This window comes from Meriones unguiculatus, chromosome 18, assembly GCF_030254825.1.
Source record: "Meriones unguiculatus strain TT.TT164.6M chromosome 18, Bangor_MerUng_6.1, whole genome shotgun sequence".
NCBI lineage: Eukaryota > Metazoa > Chordata > Mammalia > Rodentia > Muridae > Meriones > Meriones unguiculatus.
Window position 1 is genome coordinate 51,308,265 of NC_083365.1, and position 22,060 is coordinate 51,330,324.

Genomic DNA, 22,060 nt, shown 5'->3' on the forward strand with positions numbered 1-22,060 from the left:
CAAAGACAAAAAAAAAAAACCAACAACAAAACATTAGCTATTAGGCACACATGGTGTTTCATTGCTGTAATCATTGCTGTTGCTAGGCTGAGGCAAAGAATTGCCTGTGAGTTTATCATGGGTGGATTCTTGTGAGTCAAAAGGGCTACAGAGTGAGAACCTAACCCAACAGTCAAGTTACTCAACCAGTCCATCAGACAGTCCTAGGATTTAGTAAAGTTAAATGCATAATTTTGAAACAACATATGACACCAATGTAGGAGTTAATAACTTTGATACAAAAGTATGCCAATTCTAATTATCTCAATTTAAGAATGATGTAGAGTGTATCTTATTCTTGCCAAGCAAATGTTAAAAATGAAAATACAAAGAAAAAATATATTTAAAGTACCAACATTTGAAAGTCCAACAATACAAACAACTTATTTATTTTATATATAACTTAAATCTCATAAATACATGGGGGTTTCAGAATAAGTAATAATAAATGTTATCAAGGTAGGAAGTTGAACGCATGCTAATATGTTTCTGATGCCATATGTCATATTGCTCACAATCACAAACCATTTTGTAAGGAGGCTTTTCATATTTTCTCATACTATTTTATTTTTACGCTTAAAGGGTAATGAATACAGGATGATGTATTAAATTTCAAAAAAGGAGCACTTGATAAGTACGTTCAGCATTTGCGTATTTTTCCAACTGAATTAAGCTGAATGAAATCATTAATCTCACTTCAGGTGTGCTTTGTGTGGGGGTACTACTTCCTTCCATTCATGATATTCATATCAGCTTTAAAAATAATTATTTTCGACCACTTCACTTGACCTTGAAGAAAAATATAGACAAGCCTTTTGACTTGTAAGCAATGCCCCTTATGGACATGTTTCCTCAAACATGTGAACAGCTCATGAAAGAATGATTATCCTGAGCACAGGGAAAAAATGTTTCACATTTTTGTTTCAAAAAACCCATTCATCCATATCGACTTTCTTCTCTGGAAAGCATTTCCCATCCCCATAGTAGTAAGTATTAACACCAGTGTGATTTCTCCATTTGTGTGTGTGTGTGTGTGTGTGTGTGTGTGTGTGTGTGTGTGTGTAATAAGTAATCGTTGTTTTCAGCAGCAGGACCTTACCATGTTGTGGAGAATAACCAATAGAGAAGGCAGTAACGTCATGTTTTAGGGAAGCCAATGGGAACCCTTTGGTCAATGACTCAAGTAGATGTAACCCATTCCTGGCACTGGAATGGCCCCATTTAGATTGCTTTTGAACATGTATATATTTAGGAAACTTCTATAGTAGTGGTTTTCCATATTGTGTTGATTTGTAGAATCATGCAATCTTGCTGTTCTCCATTTCCTATGGAAAATGTACTCTTTCCATTCCTCTTCTGAGGGGTCCCCTGAGCATTGAGTAAGAGAGATTAGATGGAGATATCTCATTTATGGCAAGGTGTTCCAAGTCCAAGACTCTTTGAGTAAAATCTGGCTATGGATCTCTATATTTGCTTCTATGGACTGCAGAAATGAATGAAGGAACAAATGAAGGAATGAATGGAGGAATGAAAATCTAACCATGAGAGTAAATGGTGGTATCTGAAGTGACAATGAAAACTGCTGAGGGAAGGAAAATAAACTTTCTACAATACAGTGACACTGGATAGATCAGTCACTCAAGGACAGGTTTCATATTCATGAATAGATGACCAACATATGTTATTACGAATAACCTTGTTGTGTGTGTGTGTGTGTGTTTGTGTGTGTGCACATGCAATTTAATTTAGTTATAATTTGTTGGTTTTTCTGTTATTATGTTTGTTTGTTTGGTGTCTTTGTTACTTTGTTTTGTTTTGTTTTTCATTTTTTGTGTAGTTTTATTCTGTGGTCTCAGTTTAGGGGAGACTCTTGTAGTTTGGGGTTTTGTAAAGGAAAATGTACACATGTGTTGGGTACTTTTTTTACTCAGCTTTGTTCTAGCATATTTTTTTGCATCAATAATTAAGCAAAGCATATAGAATCCACAGTCCATAGTTCATTTTTTATTCTTCAGGAACCAAAGATCTTAGCAGCAGGGAGAAGTTGGAACAGTGACTTTAAGGCATCTAACTGTAACATGAAAGAGCAACAACTGTCAACACTGTCAAGGTGAATTTCTTTCATTCACGTCTTGGAGTATAAAGTATAAAGAGCATCCTGGTCATCTTGGGACAAGGCACAGAAGGAACATTCTGAAAAGAGTAGAGATAAAGATGGCCTAAATGCCTTCTCCATAAAACTTTCAGTTATCAACCTTGCTGCAGATAATTATCACTCACACTTGCCAAACTCATGTCATATACCTAGATTTAGCTTCTTCCTATCCTCTGTCTCAGCATGGAAACACAGGTTCTAAGAGCAAGTTCTCAGAAATGGGAGGTGAAAATAATGAGTCTTTTATGTTCATATGTCCTTTTATTTTAAAGAAAGACAAAAATCTCAGAAAATAGTGTTTTTAGGAGGCTTATAGTATCTACCTAGGTTAATGCCAAAATATTAGTGTTACTTTTAGAAGAACATCAATCTTAACTATAACACCAGTTATTCTTTTGGATATATGCCTAGGAAAGGTATATCTGGATATTGAGGAAGCACTATTCCTAGTCATCTGAGTAAACACAAGATTGATTTCCAAAGTGGTTGTACAAGTTTACATACCCACTAACAATGCAGGAAGGTTCCCCTTTCTCCACAACCTCTAAAACATGTGTTGTCACTTGAGTTTTTGATCTTAGACATTCGGATGGGTGTGAGGTGAAATCTCAGGGTCATTTTGATTTGTATCTCTCTGATGGCTAAGGATGTTGAGCGTATCTTTAAGTGTTTCTCTGCCATTCTATATTCCTCTAAACAGAATTCTCTGTTTAGCTCCATACCATATGTTTTAATCGGATTGCTTGATTTATTGCTTTTTAACTTCTTTATATGTTCTGGATATCATCCCTCTGTCAGATATAGGGTTGGTGAAGATCCTTTCCCAGTCTTTTGGCTGTGGTTTTGTTCTGACGACAGTGTCTTTTGCTTTGCAGAAGCTTTTCAATTTCATGAGGTCCCATTTATTGATTGTTGATCTTAGAGCCTGTGCTGTTGGTATTCTATTCAGAAAGTTTTCTCCTGTGCCAATGAGTTCTAGGCTCTTCCCCACTTTCCAAAAGATGCTCAAGCACACAAGGACATTTGCTCAACCATGTTTGTAGCAACTTTATTCGTAGTAGCCAAAACCTGGAAACAACCCTGATGACCATCAACAGAAGAATGGACACAGAAGTTATGGTTCTGTTACAAGAAGGAATACTACTCAGCAAACAAGGAAATCATGAAATTTGCAGGCAAATGATGGGATTTAGGAAAGATCATCTTGAATGAGGTATCTCCAAAGCAGAAAGACACACACAGTATGTACTCACATATAAGTGGGTACTAGACCTATAAGATAGGATAAATATACTAAAATCTGTACACCTAAAGATGATAAAGAAGAAAGAGGACCCAGGATAAGATGATCAATCCTCACTTAGAAAGACAAAGGGGATGGACATTGGAAGTAGGAGAAAACAGGTAATAAGACAGGAGCCTGCCACAGAGGGCCTCTGAGAGACTCTACCTAGCAGTAGATCAAAGCAGATATGAAGACTCATAAACAAACCTTCGGCAGAGTGCAGGGAATCATATGAAAGAAGAGGGAGTTACTAGACCTGGAAAGGACAGTAGCTCCACAAAGACCAAACCTATCTGGGCACAAGGGTCTTTTAAGAGACTGATTCTCCAACCAAGGACCACGTATGGATATAACCTAGAACCCTTGCTTGGATGTAGCCCATGGTAGCTCAGTATCCAAGTGGGTACCCTAGTAAGGGGAACAGGGACTATTTCTGCCATGTACTTTATGGCTGGTTCTTTGACTCACTCCCCACCCCGAGGGAGGAACAGGCTTGCCAGGCCACAGAGCAGGACTTTGCAGCCAGTCCTGAAGAAACATGATAAGCTAGGGTCAGATGGAAGGGGAGGAGGACCAGTGGACTTGGAAAGGGGCAGGGAGGAGATGAGAGAGGGAGGGTAGGATTGGAATGGAATGAGGGAGCGGGCTACAGTAAGAATACAAAATTAATAAACTGTAACTAATATTAAAAATAAATAAATAAATAATTGCAGTTATTGGTGGAATGCATGTATGAAAAATAATAAAATGTATCACTGTGTTGATATTCTGATTTATATTTGTAAAATAATGGACTGAATTTTGTCATTGAGTAATTGCCCTTTTGTATCTCTATCCTTTCTTTTCAAATGTGTTTTCCTTATTGATTTTGCTGTTGTTAAGTATTAATTATCAAGTATAAGCATATAATTCTAATGGATTGATCATATATGTACCTTTTTGTTTTTTATATCTAAAAGGATGGGTTTGTTAATTCCCAATTTTCTTAAGTTATACAGCAATAAATTAATTTTCTTTATTATATAGTGCAGTATGTATATATGTGTAAAATGTTAGCAAAAGACTTAGATTTTACAGTTTAAAAACAAACAATATTATATTCTTTTAGAAAAAAAGTAAGTGTTCACCTTTATGTTTTACAAAAAATCAGCATCTTAGAATTGATTTTATAAGTTTAATGGCAAATATATACTGTACTTTTAATTTACAGAGTAATATATTGAGTATACATGAAACCCCAAATGGAAACAGAGAAAGCTCCAATATACATGTAGCAATGTCCAATAATTATGTTATAGTCACAACAAAGTCATAATGCTATTTTGAATGGGAAGCTAAGGTCAGTGTTCAGCTTCCCACAGGGATCATCCGGTCCCAGACTTCAGTGGTGAAACTAGGAAAGTATAAAGAGTCCATCCAAACGTTTTCTGACGTGTCTTACTAAACTGTGCTCTCTATATCATTTTCCCTTTATTTATTTATTTATTTATTTATTTATTTATTTATTTATGGAATTACTTTACAGCTTGATCCCAGGCCCCTCCTTCCTCTCTCCCCAGTCCCATCCTCATGCACCTTTCCCATTTCCCCTCTTCTTCTCAGAGAAAAGAAGGTTCCCAAGGGATACCAGCCCACCCTGGCATCCAAGTTGCAGTAGAACTAAACACATCCTCTCCCACTGAGGCCATCAGCAATAATTTTCCCTTCCCAGAGATGAGACGGGTGACCCAGAAGGAAGGGCCTTACTAAAATCTCGTTTGTGGAATGGAGACGCTGACACTGTTACCCCAGGATGGGACTCGGGTGTGCTGCAGGCTGCTTCCTTTTCCTGGGGTCAGTAGGCCTAAGTATCCCCAGGCTGTCTGTCCATGTGCTCCCTCCCTTTTGCTCTCTGTTGCCAGCTCTGGTTTACAACATGAATTTCAGAGATGGTCAAATAGCCTTCACCACTTAGACTTCTCACAGGTTCCGTGAACAATCAAAGCCTAAGCCTCCATGATTTCTTCTTTCTTTTCTCCTCCTTGGAATTGCTTTGTTCTTTACCCGAAGATCCCTTTCATTGCTGGATCCAGAACTGCACTGAACATGGAAGCTATTTTATCCACCAGCTCCAGAAATTCACGTCAAGAAGGTCTCATTTTGCCAACAACCTCAAGGACCAATAGAAATTAAAGCCTGCAGCTGTGGAGATGGCTCACTCATAAGTGCTTACCACGTGTGCTGGCCAGTGTTGTGTCTACTTGACGCAATCTAGTGTCACCAAGAAAAAAAGGGAACTTCAACTGACAAAACGCCCAACCGACCAGACTCTTCTGTAACCAACTCTGTGGAACATTTTCCTAACGAATTATTGATGTGGGAGGGCCCAGACAACAGTGGATGCTGCTGCCTCCCAGCTGATGGGCCTCCTAAGAGCAGTAAGAAAGCAGTCCTCACCACCAATGAAGAGTAAGGCAGTAGGCAGCACTGCCCCATGGTCTCTGCAGGAGCTCTCACCTCCAGGTTATTCTCCTGTTTGAGTTCCTGCCATAACTGCCGTTTGTGTTGAACTGTGATATGGAAGCAAGACAAAACAAAACAAAATAATAATAATAATATAAAGTAACAGTTCATTTTAAGAAGATAAACAGGGATTTTAACACTCATTGTTTAATGGTCCTTATATTTATACTTTTAAAAATTTATTTTACTTTTAATTATTTGTGTCTTTCTATGTTCATTCTGTACTGAGTACTCATTTATACTTTGTAAGTTATGACCTCATTGTAGTGTTCTGTAATATCGTTTACTACGGCCTTTATAAAGGATTTTTAGTTCTGTTAGTATTTCAGGTAATTTATAATGTAAGTGATTTTCATGGGTGAGTGTGAACACTGGAAAGAATAGTAATTCCTGTTTTTACTATAATGCATTGGACACATATACACCCTTCCAGAACCTCCTAACCATCAGCAAAGGACAATCTTTTACTCACTTTTTTTCTCATGATGACCTAAATCCACAGCACATAAAATGCACACAATAAATAGTGTTTGATGTGACCATAGATTCTTTTTCTGGCCTTTATTACTGGTGATCACATAAACCCCATCTTTTCCTTTCCTCAGGTGAAAATATAACTACAAACAAACCTTTAATTTAATGTATTGCATGAATTTTAATAGAGATATAATTAATTCCATTCTACATCTTCAATTTGCAGACAATATTCAGCAGAAGTCTTCAGTTCCTGTTTATGTGGAAGTTTTTAACATTAATGATCATGCTCCTGAATTTTCTCAGTTCTATGAGACTTACGTTTGTGAAAATGCTGAAGCTGGTGAGGTAAGACAAAAGATCACAATAGATCACCAAAGCGTGAGCAACCCAGCATTCTATATTTTATATTCTCTAAATATAATTTATAATACAGACCAATAGAGGAAACTATGTTTTTATTATATAAAGTAGGTCATTTATGTTATAAACCTTGTATGATATGTGTACATATATTATGAATATATATAGTTTTATTATATATTTTTTCTATTTTGAAATGTTAAAGAATATAACATTATATTCCTACCATAATATTTTACTTCATCAAAGCTTAAACCCTTATGAACAAACTCTCTACTTAAAGAGGGAGAAATAACTGCTTGATTGAAAATCATCCTTTCGTAGACATCTATTTATATTTAGAAGTTACCAATGCTTCATTTTATTACTTTAGAACATCATATTTAAAGATTATAATACAATTTTGTAATAAATAATAAAATTACCAGTAAATAAGAATGTCGAGAACTGTTTTATAAAGATGTCAATTATATATAGATATACTCTGTATTAGACTCATATAATATATAGTAATTAATTAATACATACTTAACATATTTTACAACATAATTTATACTTATATATTATAGTACTTATAGAGCATATATACTTGTATATTATATAAGTATATATAATATGTAATTGAGTATAATATGTAAGTATACAGATTTGAATACACACATCTGCATAGGATAGTTTGACTTGGCAGCAATAATTGGCTCACACTTACTATAATGAGAAGACTAACAGGCACACACGTTATCTGCCCTTCCCTTCCAGGATTTCATCTTTCAGGGGACCACACAACTTGACACAGGTGATTCATAGAGAGAGTAAAGATGGATGTAGCGGTACAGCAAATTTCTAAAATATACATGTCTGAGAGCAATCCTTGTGATCAAACACTGAGTTCAGTGAATGTGTGCAATAGATCAGCCAGTAGCGTGATTGCTAGACTAAAATTAGGATCTGTGTAGCACATGATACATTATTTTAACTGAAGATGGAATTCTATTCTAAACACCACTGACTCCTGAGCAACAAGGGCAGGAAACACTAAGAGATAATGAATTGACAAGAAGCTGGTTGTCTGGACGTGTCCTTAAGTATTGGCATGTATAGGGTCATGTCTATGGCAAGGCATACCCTGTGATTAGCAGAATACAATGAAATGAAATACAGCTGGTAGGTACTGAAGGAACTGGTGGAAGCAACTGGATGCTTCATACTAGGGATTTGGTAAGAGATTGTTCTCATGGTACAGTGAGAAATGGTGAATTACTAATCAATTCAAATGTTTCAGCCAATATATCTGGAAGGAAGAAATGTGTTTTTTTCTGGTTGAAGTAGTACATAAGGAAACAAGGTGATAAAATGAAGATTTCAGCTGTGAACTTTTAAATTGTTGTGTAGACTTCTGAAAATCAATATAAAATTAAAAGAAAAAGTCTATGGATGGATATGATAAACTTGAATGTATCAGCCATCTGTGAGATATTAAAGACTATTGCCTAGAGACTAAGACAGGATGTGAAAACCTAAAGGAAATGAGACTGTGATAACCTAGAAATCAAATAAAATTTTCCACGAAGGAGAAGAGTTTTCTCCTAAATTTCCTGCTCATAGGTTAGGGAAAAGGAGTAAAGTTGCTACTAAATTTAACAATGCATATTTTACAGTTTTCAAATATTTGTAGCTAACAAAAGATGCTATAGAAATATCAGGTATACAAGAGAGGAGCTGTCCTGCTAGGCCACACAGGAGGACTTTCCTGCTAGGCCACTCAGGGACAGGCTCTCTGATCACCTGATAAGTCCTGAAGATACCTGATAAGCCAGGGTCGGATGAAAGGGGAGGAGATCCTACCCTATCAATGGACTTAGAAAGGGGCAGGGAGGAGATGATGGAGGGATGATGGGATTGGGAGTGAATGAGGGAGTGGGATACAGCTGGGATACAGAGTTAATAAAATGCAACTAATAATAAAAATAAAAAAGAAATATCAGTGATATGTAACTAACAAAGAAAGCTATCTAGGAAAGAAAATGGGGCTGGCCACATGTTGCATCAGGTGAAGCCTATTGATAAACTTATTATCCAAGTTCTATCACAGAGAAACAAGATACAGGAGTATATATATACATACACGTAATATTATACAGACTAAGCAGAATGTACTTAATGTATTTCTGAATATATATCTATATATACACATATGCATAGGTTCGTGGAAAACAATTATTGAATAGAGGCCATAAATTTGAAGTTATATGGGAGACTTCAGAGGGAGGAAAGGGAAGGAGAAAATTAGGTAGTGTATTACAATCTTAAAAGAGAAAGAAGTATTTATAAAAACTTAAGAAACAGACTAAGAAAGAAAGAAGAACTTACAGTTTTGGTTCAGTAAAGGAGAGAAAACTTAGATTCTCTACTCTTCTGTAACAGGGAAAACGGCTGAAGAAAACCTTAGTGCCAGCCAGTGTTATAGCTGGGGAATTACTGGGTCCTTTAATGTCAGTTATGTTACCAGGGGTCCTGGGAAGGAAGGTGCCAACTTCTCCACACATTTCAAAAGGATAAATGAATCCCAGATGTCTGAGAAATACAACACAGTTCTGTCAAACAGGAGAGACTGAGAAATATATCAACACTTCAAGGAAAAAAATTAACATTTTTTCAATTTTTTTTTTAAATACTCTCAAAGTGTCGATAGCACCACATTCACTCCTGTCAAAGTCATTCTCCAGTACAGAGAAAAGTCCAAGTTGACCCTGGGATACATTCATTCTCATAATTAGTGATTAATAATAATAATAATAATAATAATAATAATAATGTGTTAACTTGAACAATACGATTGCAGCTAATATACATTATGTATATTAATCTATATGTATTAATACATTTATTACATATTAACATAACACTATATATTAATATATTATATATTAATGTATGTATTCATACACATATTACATATGTATATAATCTACATGATCCAAATGTAAATTAATATGATAAAATACCAATCACTATAGCTGGCAGAATAATTCTAAAAGATATTCAAAAGACAGTGAATGGTACATTCTAATTCTGACCCTAATTGACCCTGATCCTCATCTGAAAGTTAATATCAGTCTTTAAAAAATGAAGTTAATGGCAGAATTTATTCCAAAAGCTTACTGTTAAGATTAGCTAAAATAAGGAAAAATGGGGTAACATTGGAAGCAGGAGACGATAGGAAACAGGACTCGCGCTACCACAGATGGCCTCTACTGATCGAGGTACCGAAGCAGAGGCTGAGACTCATAGCCAAACTTTGGGCAGAGTACACAGAATCTATGAAAGAAGGTGGAGACAGAAAGATCTAAAGGGGACAGGAGCTCCACGAAGAGACCAAAGTTCCATAAAAACTGAGCCTCGGGATCGTGAAGAGAATGATACCCCAACTAAGGACAATGCATGGAGAGGACCTAAAACTCCACCTCAGATGTAGCCCCTAGACTCAGTCTCCAAGCGGGGTTCCTAACAAAGGGAGCAGAGGCTTTCTCTGGCATGAACTCAGTGACAGGCTCTCTGATCACCTCCGCCTGGGGGGGGTGCAGCCTTGCCAGGACATGGGGGAAGACAATGCAACCCAGTCCTGATGAGAGGTGATAGGCTAGGTTCAAATAGAAGGGAAGTCCTCCTTTATCAGTAGACTAGGGGAGAGGCATAGGGGAGGGAGCAGGAAGGAGTGTAGGTTTGGGAGGAGATGAGGGAGAAGGCCACAGCCAGGATACAAATTTAATAAATTGTAATAAATGATAATAGTAATAATAATAATTTAAAAAAGAGCTAAAATTTATTAACTAAAATAATAACTAGATCATTTCCTAACTCAGAGGCAAGTTAACATTAAAGGAGATTATATTCAAATTCTGCAAATTGATAGAATAAATTTTTATCATAGGATTCAAAAATAATTATACATAAGAAATCAAATGTACCATGTCAAGGAGAATGTAGACAAAATTATACACAGAGACCAAAAAGAGTTCTGAAAATCAGAGCTCTCAACATTTGCTATAATTTGGGTTTACTTGTTTCCTAAAATCACGATTAGTTTACATTTAAGTCCTATAATTCATTACTGATAACTTCATGCATTTCAAAGGGTTCATTAGGCTTGACTGAGCTACATATAATAGTTTGGATACCTAATCAACATTAAATGCAAGCACGATTTTAGACCATTATTTGTACAATGGGATGAGTGATTTTCATTGTTACAGTTTAAGAAAAAAAATAATATGAACATAACAATGTCCAGGTCAGCTCTAAGCTGCTGCTCAGGGCCTGCTCTCCCTGAGCTGGAGCAGGTGAGGGGAAGGATAGCACTCCTGCTTTCATCATTACAGGGCCAGGTCTCCCACCTGAAAGGCAACTATAGTTTTTTGCTGTTTTTGTTGTTTTTTTTTTTTTTTTTCAATGCAGTTTATTCAGGAACATTGAACAATCCTCGGACCCCGGGGAAAGCCAGCCCACAGCTTAAATAGCCTCTGGGTAGCCAACCCAGGCGTGCCACGGGGGCAATGCAGATAGGTCCACCTACATGGAAGCAAGCCAGATTCTCGGCCTTAGCCAAATGTGGAGTTGTTCGTGACAGAGAGCACTCACCATCGGGAAGGTGGAAGGCGGAAACCAGCTCCATCTTTAAGGCATAGCATTCCGCAGCTCTCTACAGTTCCCCCTTTTTGTTTTAGACGCATCAGGCAAGAGTAGAGGTAGCTCATCTTATTTTTTCCATGATGAACAGTTTGTTTTGTTAGGTTTAGAAAGAACACACAAACACACACACACACAAAGCCTCTCATCTCCTCAAGCATTCCTTAACTATTGGAATACATTTTCATTTAAGTTTAACACACAACCTAATATAAAATGGTTGACAATGTACATCAAGGTAAACTGACTTTTGCAATTTGTTATCACCATCCTATGCTAATATCACAGGAGAAAGTTTTCTTGGTGAGCAAGTATTGGAATTGTAGAGATGTGCAAAAGTTCTTTAAATGCTAGTCCAGGCTAGCTTGCAAATGAATCCTAAAAGTTACATACTCAGTCACAGCCTATATCTCAGTTTAGAGAACATGCAAGTAGCGAAATATGAATTAAGAACACTAAAATCTAAAATCCTGCCCTCATTAATCTAAACCAAATCATGAAAAGAATTTGAAGTAAAAGTACTGCTTTGTTACCACGTGATATCCACATTTATTCATAAGCATATTTTGAATAAAATGTTTCTTTCTGTCATATATTTAAGTAATTATGATTTGATTATAAACAAATCATGAGGAAAATATAAATCAGTTTGGACACATAGTATACCTACTGCTTTTGATTCATAGCATTCTGCTCTGCATGCTTGTGAAGAAATAGCTGTTCTTTGAAGTATACTTGTTAATTTGGATCTGTCACCTTACAATCAAGAAAAGTTTTATATGAAACACTGTTAAAAGCATTTTAATTATAGAAAATAGAAATCAATTTACTTTAATTTTCAGAATTAATCACAATCTTAGTGTATGATCATGACTAGTGTTACTTTTTCTGAATATAATGAACACATTCAAGTACTGACATAAAAGAAATAATTGAGAACTGATTCGCTTGTATTTGTATTTCTTTTCGCTTTTATGATCTGAGATAGAGACTGACATTTACTTGATTGAGAGGACTTTGCCTCTTATCTCTTTGAGTCAAAGGCAATCATACAATGCCTGTAAGTTTGAATGTATTATTTCTGAAAATAAATTACAAAACTCATTGCTTTAGCAAATAAGCTAATAATGCTACAAACATAGGTATAAACAGAAAGTCAATATCATCATTACTATATCTATAAGTTATAATAATTGGCAGTCAGATGAAGAATAAGAATAAAGAAGAAAAATAGAGATGTGCAAAGTCTCTAATGATGTTGTTAAAGAAACTTTAAAAAATATAAGCAATAATAGCATTGATTAATTTACAAATCCCAATAATAGCAATCAACTTTCTTTATATTTTCTAGATAATTCAGACTATCAGTGCAATAGATAGAGATGAGTCCATAGAAGATCACCATTTTTACTTTAATCACTCTGTGGAAGATGCAAACAACTCAAGCTTTATGTTAATAGACAATCAAGGTAACTCCTCATCTATAAGGGTGTTTGATGCAGTCAAAGATCTTTTATTCCAGTGAGTTATGGAAATAATTATTTATTGTTCTTGCAACATAATACTACTGAGAAATAAAACAAAAGAGTAGTGGCCAAATGAAAAATTACTCAAAATCAAGTTGAAAAGACACTGGTTCCATTTTTCCTCATATTTCTTAAAATTATAAAGCACAGTTAAAAATAAACAGAGGATAGACAAGTAATTGCTTTGCCTGGTATATACAAGGCTATGAGTCTGATCTACAAAACCTCTGCCCTATCCTTCATTATAAGATACTGGATATTAAGATACTCTAAAATATTACTATGGTTGTGACATCACAAGGCTTTTGATAATTGACACAGTCAGTTATCAAAATGAAGAACTAATGATCTATACTTAAGTTACAATTAGCTTGTTACTTATGAATATCTAACAAGAGTGATTAGGTTATGTAAACATGTTTAAGTCAAAGCTCAAAGACTTATTTTTAAGTTGAAGAAAAAATATTCTGATTTTAGGATTTTATTTGCAAAGGAAGAATTCCTGCAACTTCTGTTTATAGTTGATAAATTTTAAAACTGTACTCTTTTGTTCTTTTATTATCTATCTTTAATAAGATTATCCCATTATAAAAATATATATTTAAATTTATTTATTTAAAATTTATGAATTAGACACATATTTGGAGCAAAATGAATGTTGTTGTCTTGTTCCTATCAATTTGGTTTTTTAGTTACAGGTATTATTAAAAATATGGGAATGTGTCCTACTTTGCTTTCTGTTGCTAATGATAAAACACTGACTGAGGGAATCTTATGAAAGAAGGGGGAGATAAAAGACCTGGAGGGGACAGGAGCTCTACAAGGAGAGCAAAAGGAGAACAACATAACAAAAAAAAAATCTGTGTCCAAGGGTCTTTCCCGATATGAATACTCCAACCAAGGACCATGCATGGAGATAACCTAGAACCCCTACACAGATGTAGTCCATTGCAGCTCAGCATCCAAGTGTGTTCCCTAGTACAGGGAAGAGTTGTCTCTGACATGAACTCAGTGTCTGGCGCTTTGATCACCTCCCACTGAGGGGGGAGCAGGTTTACCAGGCCACAGAGGAAGACAATGCCAAACAGGATGGGACCTGATAAGCAAGGGACAGATGGAAGGGGAGGAGGACATCACCTGTCAGTGGACTTGGGGAGGGGCATGGGAGGAGAAGAGGGAGGGACAGCTTGACTGGGATGTAATGAGGGATTGGGCTATAGCTGGGATATAAAGTGAAACAACATGGCAAGGAAAGCATTTATTTGCCTTACAGTCTATCTTGGTGGAAGCCAGAGCACGAGATTGGAGCAGAAAACACAGATGAGCATGGCTTAGTGGCATGCTTTTCTCTCTCCTGTCAGCTTTCTTTCTTAGAAAGCTTAGGGCCATCTGCCTAAGTATGGCATTGGTAACCTGGGACTTCCTACATCTACTATAAATCATGTAACTATTCCCACAGAACAAGCTAACTAAATTAATCCTTGATTGAGGAATGGAGGAATTTTCTTTTACTTTTCTCCATTATGTCAACTTGAAAACTAAGATTAGTTGTTACAGAAGGCAACTGAATCTTAAAAGAAAAATAAAACAAACACAAACAGAGACTAAAACCTAGAAAGGGAAAACTCAAATACTGAGAGAAGAAAACAATGCAAATGTTATTCTGAGTATTTGGGATTTAGAAAAAAATTTCAGATAAATGGAATTACTCATTCATTTTCACTAATACTTTAAATGTTTTTTAATTTGTGCATTATTATTATCTTGATAAATGAATTGAAATGACAAGTGATGAAGGCATGTTTGGAATTTCATATGTAATATATTTCTATATTTTATGTGGAATTTTACATAAAATAATGTTCTAAAGATGTAGTGGGTGCAATTCACTCAAATTAAGCTAAAAGCCTAAGCAGAGATTTATTGCTAATATCTTCTAACAATACTGATGGTTGAGTATAGAAACATTTTTTTTCTGCACACTATGTATATTCCTGTATTTTCCTGGACCTTTTGTAAATGATTCAAATAATTCATCAGATTATGTAATTCATATTTAGAAAAAAAATTAAATGGTTTAGGGTTGGATATTTTAATATAAAATTTTATTTTTTATTTATACAGATATTATTATATTTTAATATCATTGCCCTTAGTGCCTATATTGTACAGATTTGTTTTATATTGTTGAAAAAATGTTGTGAACATGGGTTTCTGTTTTAGATAACACAGCTGTAATTCTGACTAACAGAACTGGTTTCAGCCTTAAAGAAGAGCCTGTTTTCTACATGATCATCTTGATTGCTGATAATGGAATCCCATCTCTTACAAGCACAAACACCCTCACTATACAAGTCTGTGACTGTGGAGACAGGGGAAGCACAGAGACTTGCAGTAACAAGGGACTATTTTTAATCCTGGGGTTCAAGAGAGAAGTAATAATTGCCATCCTGCTATGCATTATGGTGATATTTGGTAAGTCACACTGAATGGCACAAAACTTAATTTGCAAAAAACGACTCTAAACATGTGAAGGATATAAACAAAAAATATAAAATAAGCTTAGCATATGTTTATCTGCTCCAAACATGTTTAAAACCAAATAGGATTGAAACCAAATAGGGCTGGTTTTAATAAATGTTGGTTTCATAAATGCTCCAATTAAAATTAAAAAAAATATTTATTAGAAGTCTTTTATTTAAAATTTTAGTACAATAACTGTGTTTATAGAATGACTAGTTATGTATAATAACTTTTTCAGCTTTAGTACAATGCATTTATTCAATTTGCACTTTATTTGAAAACTGATTGTTCATAGTTTGATGATACAATATAACATGTCATTGTTATGATCACATGAGTATAATTAGCATAATTATGACAATCATCATTTATCATTTGTATTGACAGCACATGATTATTTTAAGAATTTAAAATATCTAATACTTTATTATTAATTATGAATACCTTCTTATGCAACAAGGCTTCAGATCATATTGTTCCTAGCTAACTTTTTACAAAACATAATGCTTTCTATGATCATTCATGTTATAGGATGAATTTCTTCATTTTTTATTTTATTTTATTATTTTATTTTATTTTATTTTATTTTATTTTATTTTATTTTATTTTATTTTATTTTATTTTACTTTGAGACAGGGGTTCTCTGTGTAGCCTTGGCTGTTCTGGATTTCCCACTGGAGAACAGGCTAAACTCAACCTCATAGAAATGTGCCTGCCTCTGCCTCCCTGAGAGTTAGAATTAAAGGTGTGCACCACCATGCCTGGCCTTTCTTCATTTTTAAAGTTCAATAAAGCAGGTATCAGTCAGAAAAATAAAATGCAAAGAAGTGAGGATGAAAGCTCAGATCAGTATATACCACACATGGTATATACTCACTCATATAGACCTATAAAATATGATAAACATAACTAAATCTATACACCTAAAGAAGATAAACAAGAAAGAGGACATGAGGTAATATGATCAACCCTCACTTAGAAAGACAAATGGGATGTGCATTGGACATAGGAGAAAACAAGGAACAGGACAGGAGCCTACCACAGAGGGCCTCTGAAAGACTCTACCTAGGAGGGTATCAAAGCAGATACTAAGACACTTAACCAAACCTTTGGCAGAGTACAGGGAATCATATGAAAGAAGGGGAAGTTATTACAATGTGGAAAGTATAGGAGTTCCACAAGGACCAAATATATCTGGGCTCAGGGGTCTTTTCTGAGACTGACACTCCACCAAGGACCATGTATGGATATAACCTAGAACCTCTGCTCAGATGTAGCTTCTGGTAGCTCAGTAACCAATTGGTTTCCCATAGTAAAGGGAACAGGGACTATTTCATACATCAACTCAATGGCAGGCTCTTTGACCTCTCCACCCCCCAAGGGAGAACCAGTCCTGCTAGGCCACAGAGGAGGACTTTGCAGCCAGTCTTGAAGGTACCTGATAAAACAGGGTCAGATGAAAGGGGAAGAGGTCAGTGGACTTGGAAAGGGACAGGGAGGAGATAAGGGAGGAAAGGAGAGAAGGAGGGAGGGAGTGAGGAAGGGAGGAAGGAAGGGAGAGAGGGAAGGAGGAATTGGAAGGGAATGAGGGAATGTGAGGGAGTGGGATATAGCTGGGTAGAGTCATGATCCCAAGCAGTTTATTGCCAGCAAGTTTAAATACAGTATAATTTGGAAAAAAATATTTTTCTAGTATAATACCATCATTGGTGAACAGGGAAGCATAATTACATTAAAACTCAACTCAGGGTATATGTAATTGTTTTTTCCAAGAAGAGAGGTAATGGAATAGGCTACTCATGTTAGCTTACAGGCCTCAGGAACATTCTGACTTGGTCTCAAGTCAAACAGATATTGAAAGAATTTGGGGTATTAACCACCCCTGGTCCTGGTTGTGGCAGCTTGGGGGAGTTTTCAAGAATTGTAAGTGTCATTTAGATAACTATCCATCTCTGGTCCAGTCCTGATTACAGACGTTTGATATGGCCTGATCTATCAGATAACACAGATGAGCAGGCTACTAATTTACCTCTAATTCCTACTTTTCTGGATGAAAGAACACATTTTATGTCCAGTCTTTAATAAGACAATTCTCTATGCCTAACAGTCCTGATTTTCCTGGAGATCAGTGGACACAAAGATCTTTGTGCTGTGCTCTCAACAAACAATATTCTACTCTGCACAAACACACACAGACACACACACACACACAAACAAACAAAAAACCCCTACAGTTATTAGATCCCATAATCTTTCTATGGTGACTATGGCTACTGTGCACTAAAAGTTTAGGTATCTTCAGCTATACACACACAAACAAACAAAAAACCTCACAGTTATTAGATTCCATAGTCTTTCTATAGTGAATATGGCTGGAGTACACATAAGAGTTTAGATATCCTCAGCTATATTAGTGGCTCAGATGTTAAGAGCTCTGGTACTCTTGCAGAGTTCCAGTTTCTAGCACACATGGCTCACGGCTCTCTGTAACTCTGGCCCCATAGAGATCTGATACCCTCTTCTTGCCTTCTCAGGCACAGACTTGCACAGACATACAAAAAAGGAACAGTCCTCATAAACATAAAGTATAGATAAATAAATCTTTATAACAAGATCTCAGATATTAACATACATGATTCATGTGTAGACAATCGAATTAACATTGTATTATGAAGCTTTATAAGATTTTGAAAAGGATTGGTATTATATCTTTTAAAGCTGTTTGGTAGAATTCAGCTGCAAAACCATGATGTCCTTCAGTTTTCTTCTTTTTCATGGTGAACTCATTGAGCCAATCTCTTTTCCATGCTACGTAGCCTGAAGATTTCACATTTCTTCTAAGTGTGGTCTTAGTAGATTCTTTGTTCTAGGAAGTCATTCGTTTTTCCACATTGTCCAATTCATAAGTGTGCAACTTTTCACCAACATCTCTTACAATATCACGTTTTCTGCTTTATCTGATACAATATTCTCCTATTGTTTTTGAGAGCTGTCTCCATTTTTTATAAGACAGATTACCCACTATATATCTCTTGGCTGTAATTTTAATAAGATCATCTCATATTTATTTCAATGGTTATAATATGAAATACTGAGGAGGTAAATAAGACCCAAAGCTAATGAAGGACTAATTATTGTTTATCCACAAACACAAATTCAAAAACATACACACACACACACATATATATATACATATATATACACAGTTATGTTGTTTCTAAAATAAAAATACATTATAAAGTTGCTCCATTTCTATATGTTATAAAAATTATCTCCAATAACAGCTACTATATTTGACTAATCAGTAGTATGATTCAGATACCTATCATTTGGAATTTTTGAAACTACTGTTATATCACAGAATCCAAATGAGAACGTCCTTTTGGATTGTTTTGTATGTGGGTATTTTCTCTGGAGATATGATTGATACCCTTATATTTCCCAGTTTTCATAGATCATTAATGATAATATATGATTTTCATAAGAACAAAGTCTATAAATAAATATTGTTTTTATAATAAGGTCTGCTATATAGTTTACATGCACATATGATTTATACTCTATTCATAGTGTATATATATATATATATATATATATATATATATTAGTGTATAAATACTAACTTCAAAAATAATTGTGCCATGATTTTGCCTGAAAGAATATCAAATGATTCCTTTCTGAACTTCCATTAGCATGGATCATTGCTCACTAAGTACATTCAGATTGGAAAACATTCTATTACTGTACTTTGTACTGTTTAATACTGGAACCAAAGTAAATTACGCTTTGAGTTTTAAACTGAGCAAGAGCCAAAACAGTTCACTCTGTTCCATTGCACGTCCCTCTAAGTCATCAGCCAGAATGATGGCTGCACTTCCCATAAAGTTTTGCAAGTCCTTCTTATTTCTTTAGACTCATCGAGTTTAGGGTGATGTCTTGAACTTGCACTAAGGGCTAAGAGTGCAAAATATGCTTCACGAGTTAGTTCATATTATCATGTCCTTTTTCCATCAGGATTCATCTTTTTGATGCTGGCTCTGAAACAGCGAAGAAAGCAGACCTTATTTCCAGATAAGAGTGAAGATTTTAGAGAGAATATATTTTGCTATGATGATGAAGGCGGTGGGGAAGAAGATTCAGAGGCGTTTGATATCGTAGAGCTGAGACGCAGTACTGTCATGAGAGAAAGAAAAACCGGCAGGAGCAAGAGCGCGGAGATCCGGAGCCTGTACAGGCAGTCCCTGCAGGTGGGCCCAGACAGCGCCATATTCCGAAAATTCATCCAGGAGAAGCTGGAAGAAGCTAACACAGATCCATGTGCCCCGCCCTTTGACTCATTACAGACTTTTGCCTTTGAGGGTACAGGGTCATCAGCTGGCTCTCTGAGCTCCTTGGGATCCAGAGCCACTGAGCATGAAGATGATTTTGACTATCTTAACGACTTGGGACCTCGGTTTAAAAGATTAGCATGCATGTTTGGTTCTGCAGTGCAACCAAACAATTAAGGCTTCCCAATATCAGCATGCAGTAAGTATTATGGCACATATATAAAACATGTACATATATACAGGTAATAACAGGCTTTTGAGAGAGCGGCCTACTCTGGCTTTCTGTCTGGTAGGAGCTCTGGTTTGTAGAATTCTGATCTTTTTCCAGTACACACTAGAGGTTATTTCCTGTTCAACACAGATATTGCGAGGGATGCTGCCAATCAGATTTCATTTCTCGCTGAAAGTCACCGCTACACTCTCACTGAGATGGTCTTCTAGAAGTTTTCCATGTAATACAACGGAGATTCTCAACAATTCTGAGGGGCAAAATGAGAAATGTATGAAAATGAAGCATGCTTTTTTCCATCTATTCATTCTTTTACAAAGTAAGAATGAAGCGTGTGTACCCAGTTCCTAGTACTGTGAAGAGGTTAATTTTAACACCCAGGAGAAATCTGGGTAGGTTCATAAAGGCACTCGGATATTTTCTTTATACGAATAAGCAGCTTTCTGATTGAGAATCTATGAATTATTTTATTTTGAAAAGTTTACCATGTTTGCAAGCGTGACTCTTTAGTATTCCAAATTTGGTCCTATTTAATATGTGAATTAATCACAGTTATGTAATAACTTGTGCTGGTTTGGTTATTCCAAGTTTTTTAGAGAAAGGGAACCAGAACATAATTTTAGGAGTTTCATCAGAGATTATTTTTTTAGCAACTTTAAATGCCCAACCTGTTCATGCAAAAATATAATAACCAAACACATGTTACTATTTACTTGTGATTATATTATTACATATTGTAGCTGATGAAAGCTGCAGAAAATTTTGGTTTCTTCCAAAATTGAGATAGCTAAATGCCAGCACTACTGGATTCAAGGTTGAGATAGTATTTACTCATGTTATATATATGCTATATACATGTGATTATACCTACTCTGTCTCTTTGCTGCTCATGCAAATAAAGCATGGTGCCAGGCTCTGCATTTCTTTTAAAGGTAGGAGCTTAGCATGTGACTGATTCCTCAGTGCAAGTTTTTATTGAATCTGAAATTAGAAGCAATTTGAACTTCTCATTATAGAATTATGGAGGAGTAAGTGCTACATGGTAATTGGTAATAAAACATGATATTTTTATTGACTTTTAAGATGTGTTTCTTATTATATCCAAATCAAGATGGAGTTCAAGTTTTATATTTCAATAGAAAATAATGCAATGAGTACAATGCTCTTCAAATTGCTTTGTGTGGCCATTTTCATTGATAGTTTGTGACCGTGAACCAAACTATGTATATTTATATGAAATATTTCAAATAATTTTGTATGTAATAGGGTGGTTGAGTCATTATATTTTTCTTTGTATTCTGAAATATAAACATATCACATAATAAAAGAAAAAAAATATCAATTTGGAATGAGAATTGTTTTGTTTTTGCCACCAATATTACCTTATAAGTCATGAAGCAGTCAGTCACATTTGAAACACAATAGTTAAGAGAGTAAAAGTATATGAGACATTAGAAGTCTTGATAGATCATTACACATTAAAAGTATTTGGGGGCAGAAGCACAAACCAGAGTGTTACCAAATAATCCCCAAAATAATTCATGTATGCTTTAGAAGTTTATTATTCTATCATGTATTAGCCTTCTTACAGTGTACTACCTAATATTAGAAAATATATAAAATTCCTAGAAACATCAAAGAGCAGGCCAATCAGTTTCTGTCAAAGACAGTCTCTATCCCCATGATTATGGAGGCCACTTGGACACTGAACTGCCATAGACTACCTCTGTGCAAGGGTTCCAGGCCATCTCCATGAGCAGTCCTTGGTTGTAATATCAGTTTCAGAAAAGACACTTGTGCCCAGACTTTTTGGATCTGTTGCTGTCCTTGAGGAGTTTCTGTCCTCTCCAGGTCTTACTATTTCCCACTTCTTTCATAAAATTTTCCGCACTCTGCCTAAAGTTTGGCTATGAGTCTCAGCATCTGCCTCCATACCCTGCAGGGTAGAGC

At 35.5% G+C, this 22,060-nt stretch overlaps 1 protein-coding gene across 5 annotated transcripts in view; it reads left to right on the top strand.

The window, feature by feature from the left end:
* Positions 1-21,432, top strand: part of Cdh19 (cadherin 19) — a 92,702-nt gene extending 71,270 nt beyond the window's left edge. For 3 of the 5 annotated variants that reach the window (XM_060371466.1, XM_060371464.1, XM_060371463.1), the window contains 4 exons: positions 6,682-6,803; positions 12,856-12,973; positions 15,254-15,505; positions 19,568-21,432. In XM_060371466.1, the coding sequence (XP_060227449.1) occupies positions 6,682-6,803; positions 12,856-12,973; positions 15,254-15,505; positions 19,568-20,058 (983 nt within the window). In that variant the 3' untranslated portion in view covers positions 20,059-21,432. Of the gene's footprint in view, positions 1-6,681; positions 6,804-12,855; positions 12,974-15,253; positions 15,506-19,567 lie in introns of those variants that run through there. The other 2 variants (XM_060371467.1, XM_060371468.1) reach the window with 2 other exon arrangements.
* The last annotated feature ends 628 nt before the right edge of the window (positions 21,433-22,060 follow it).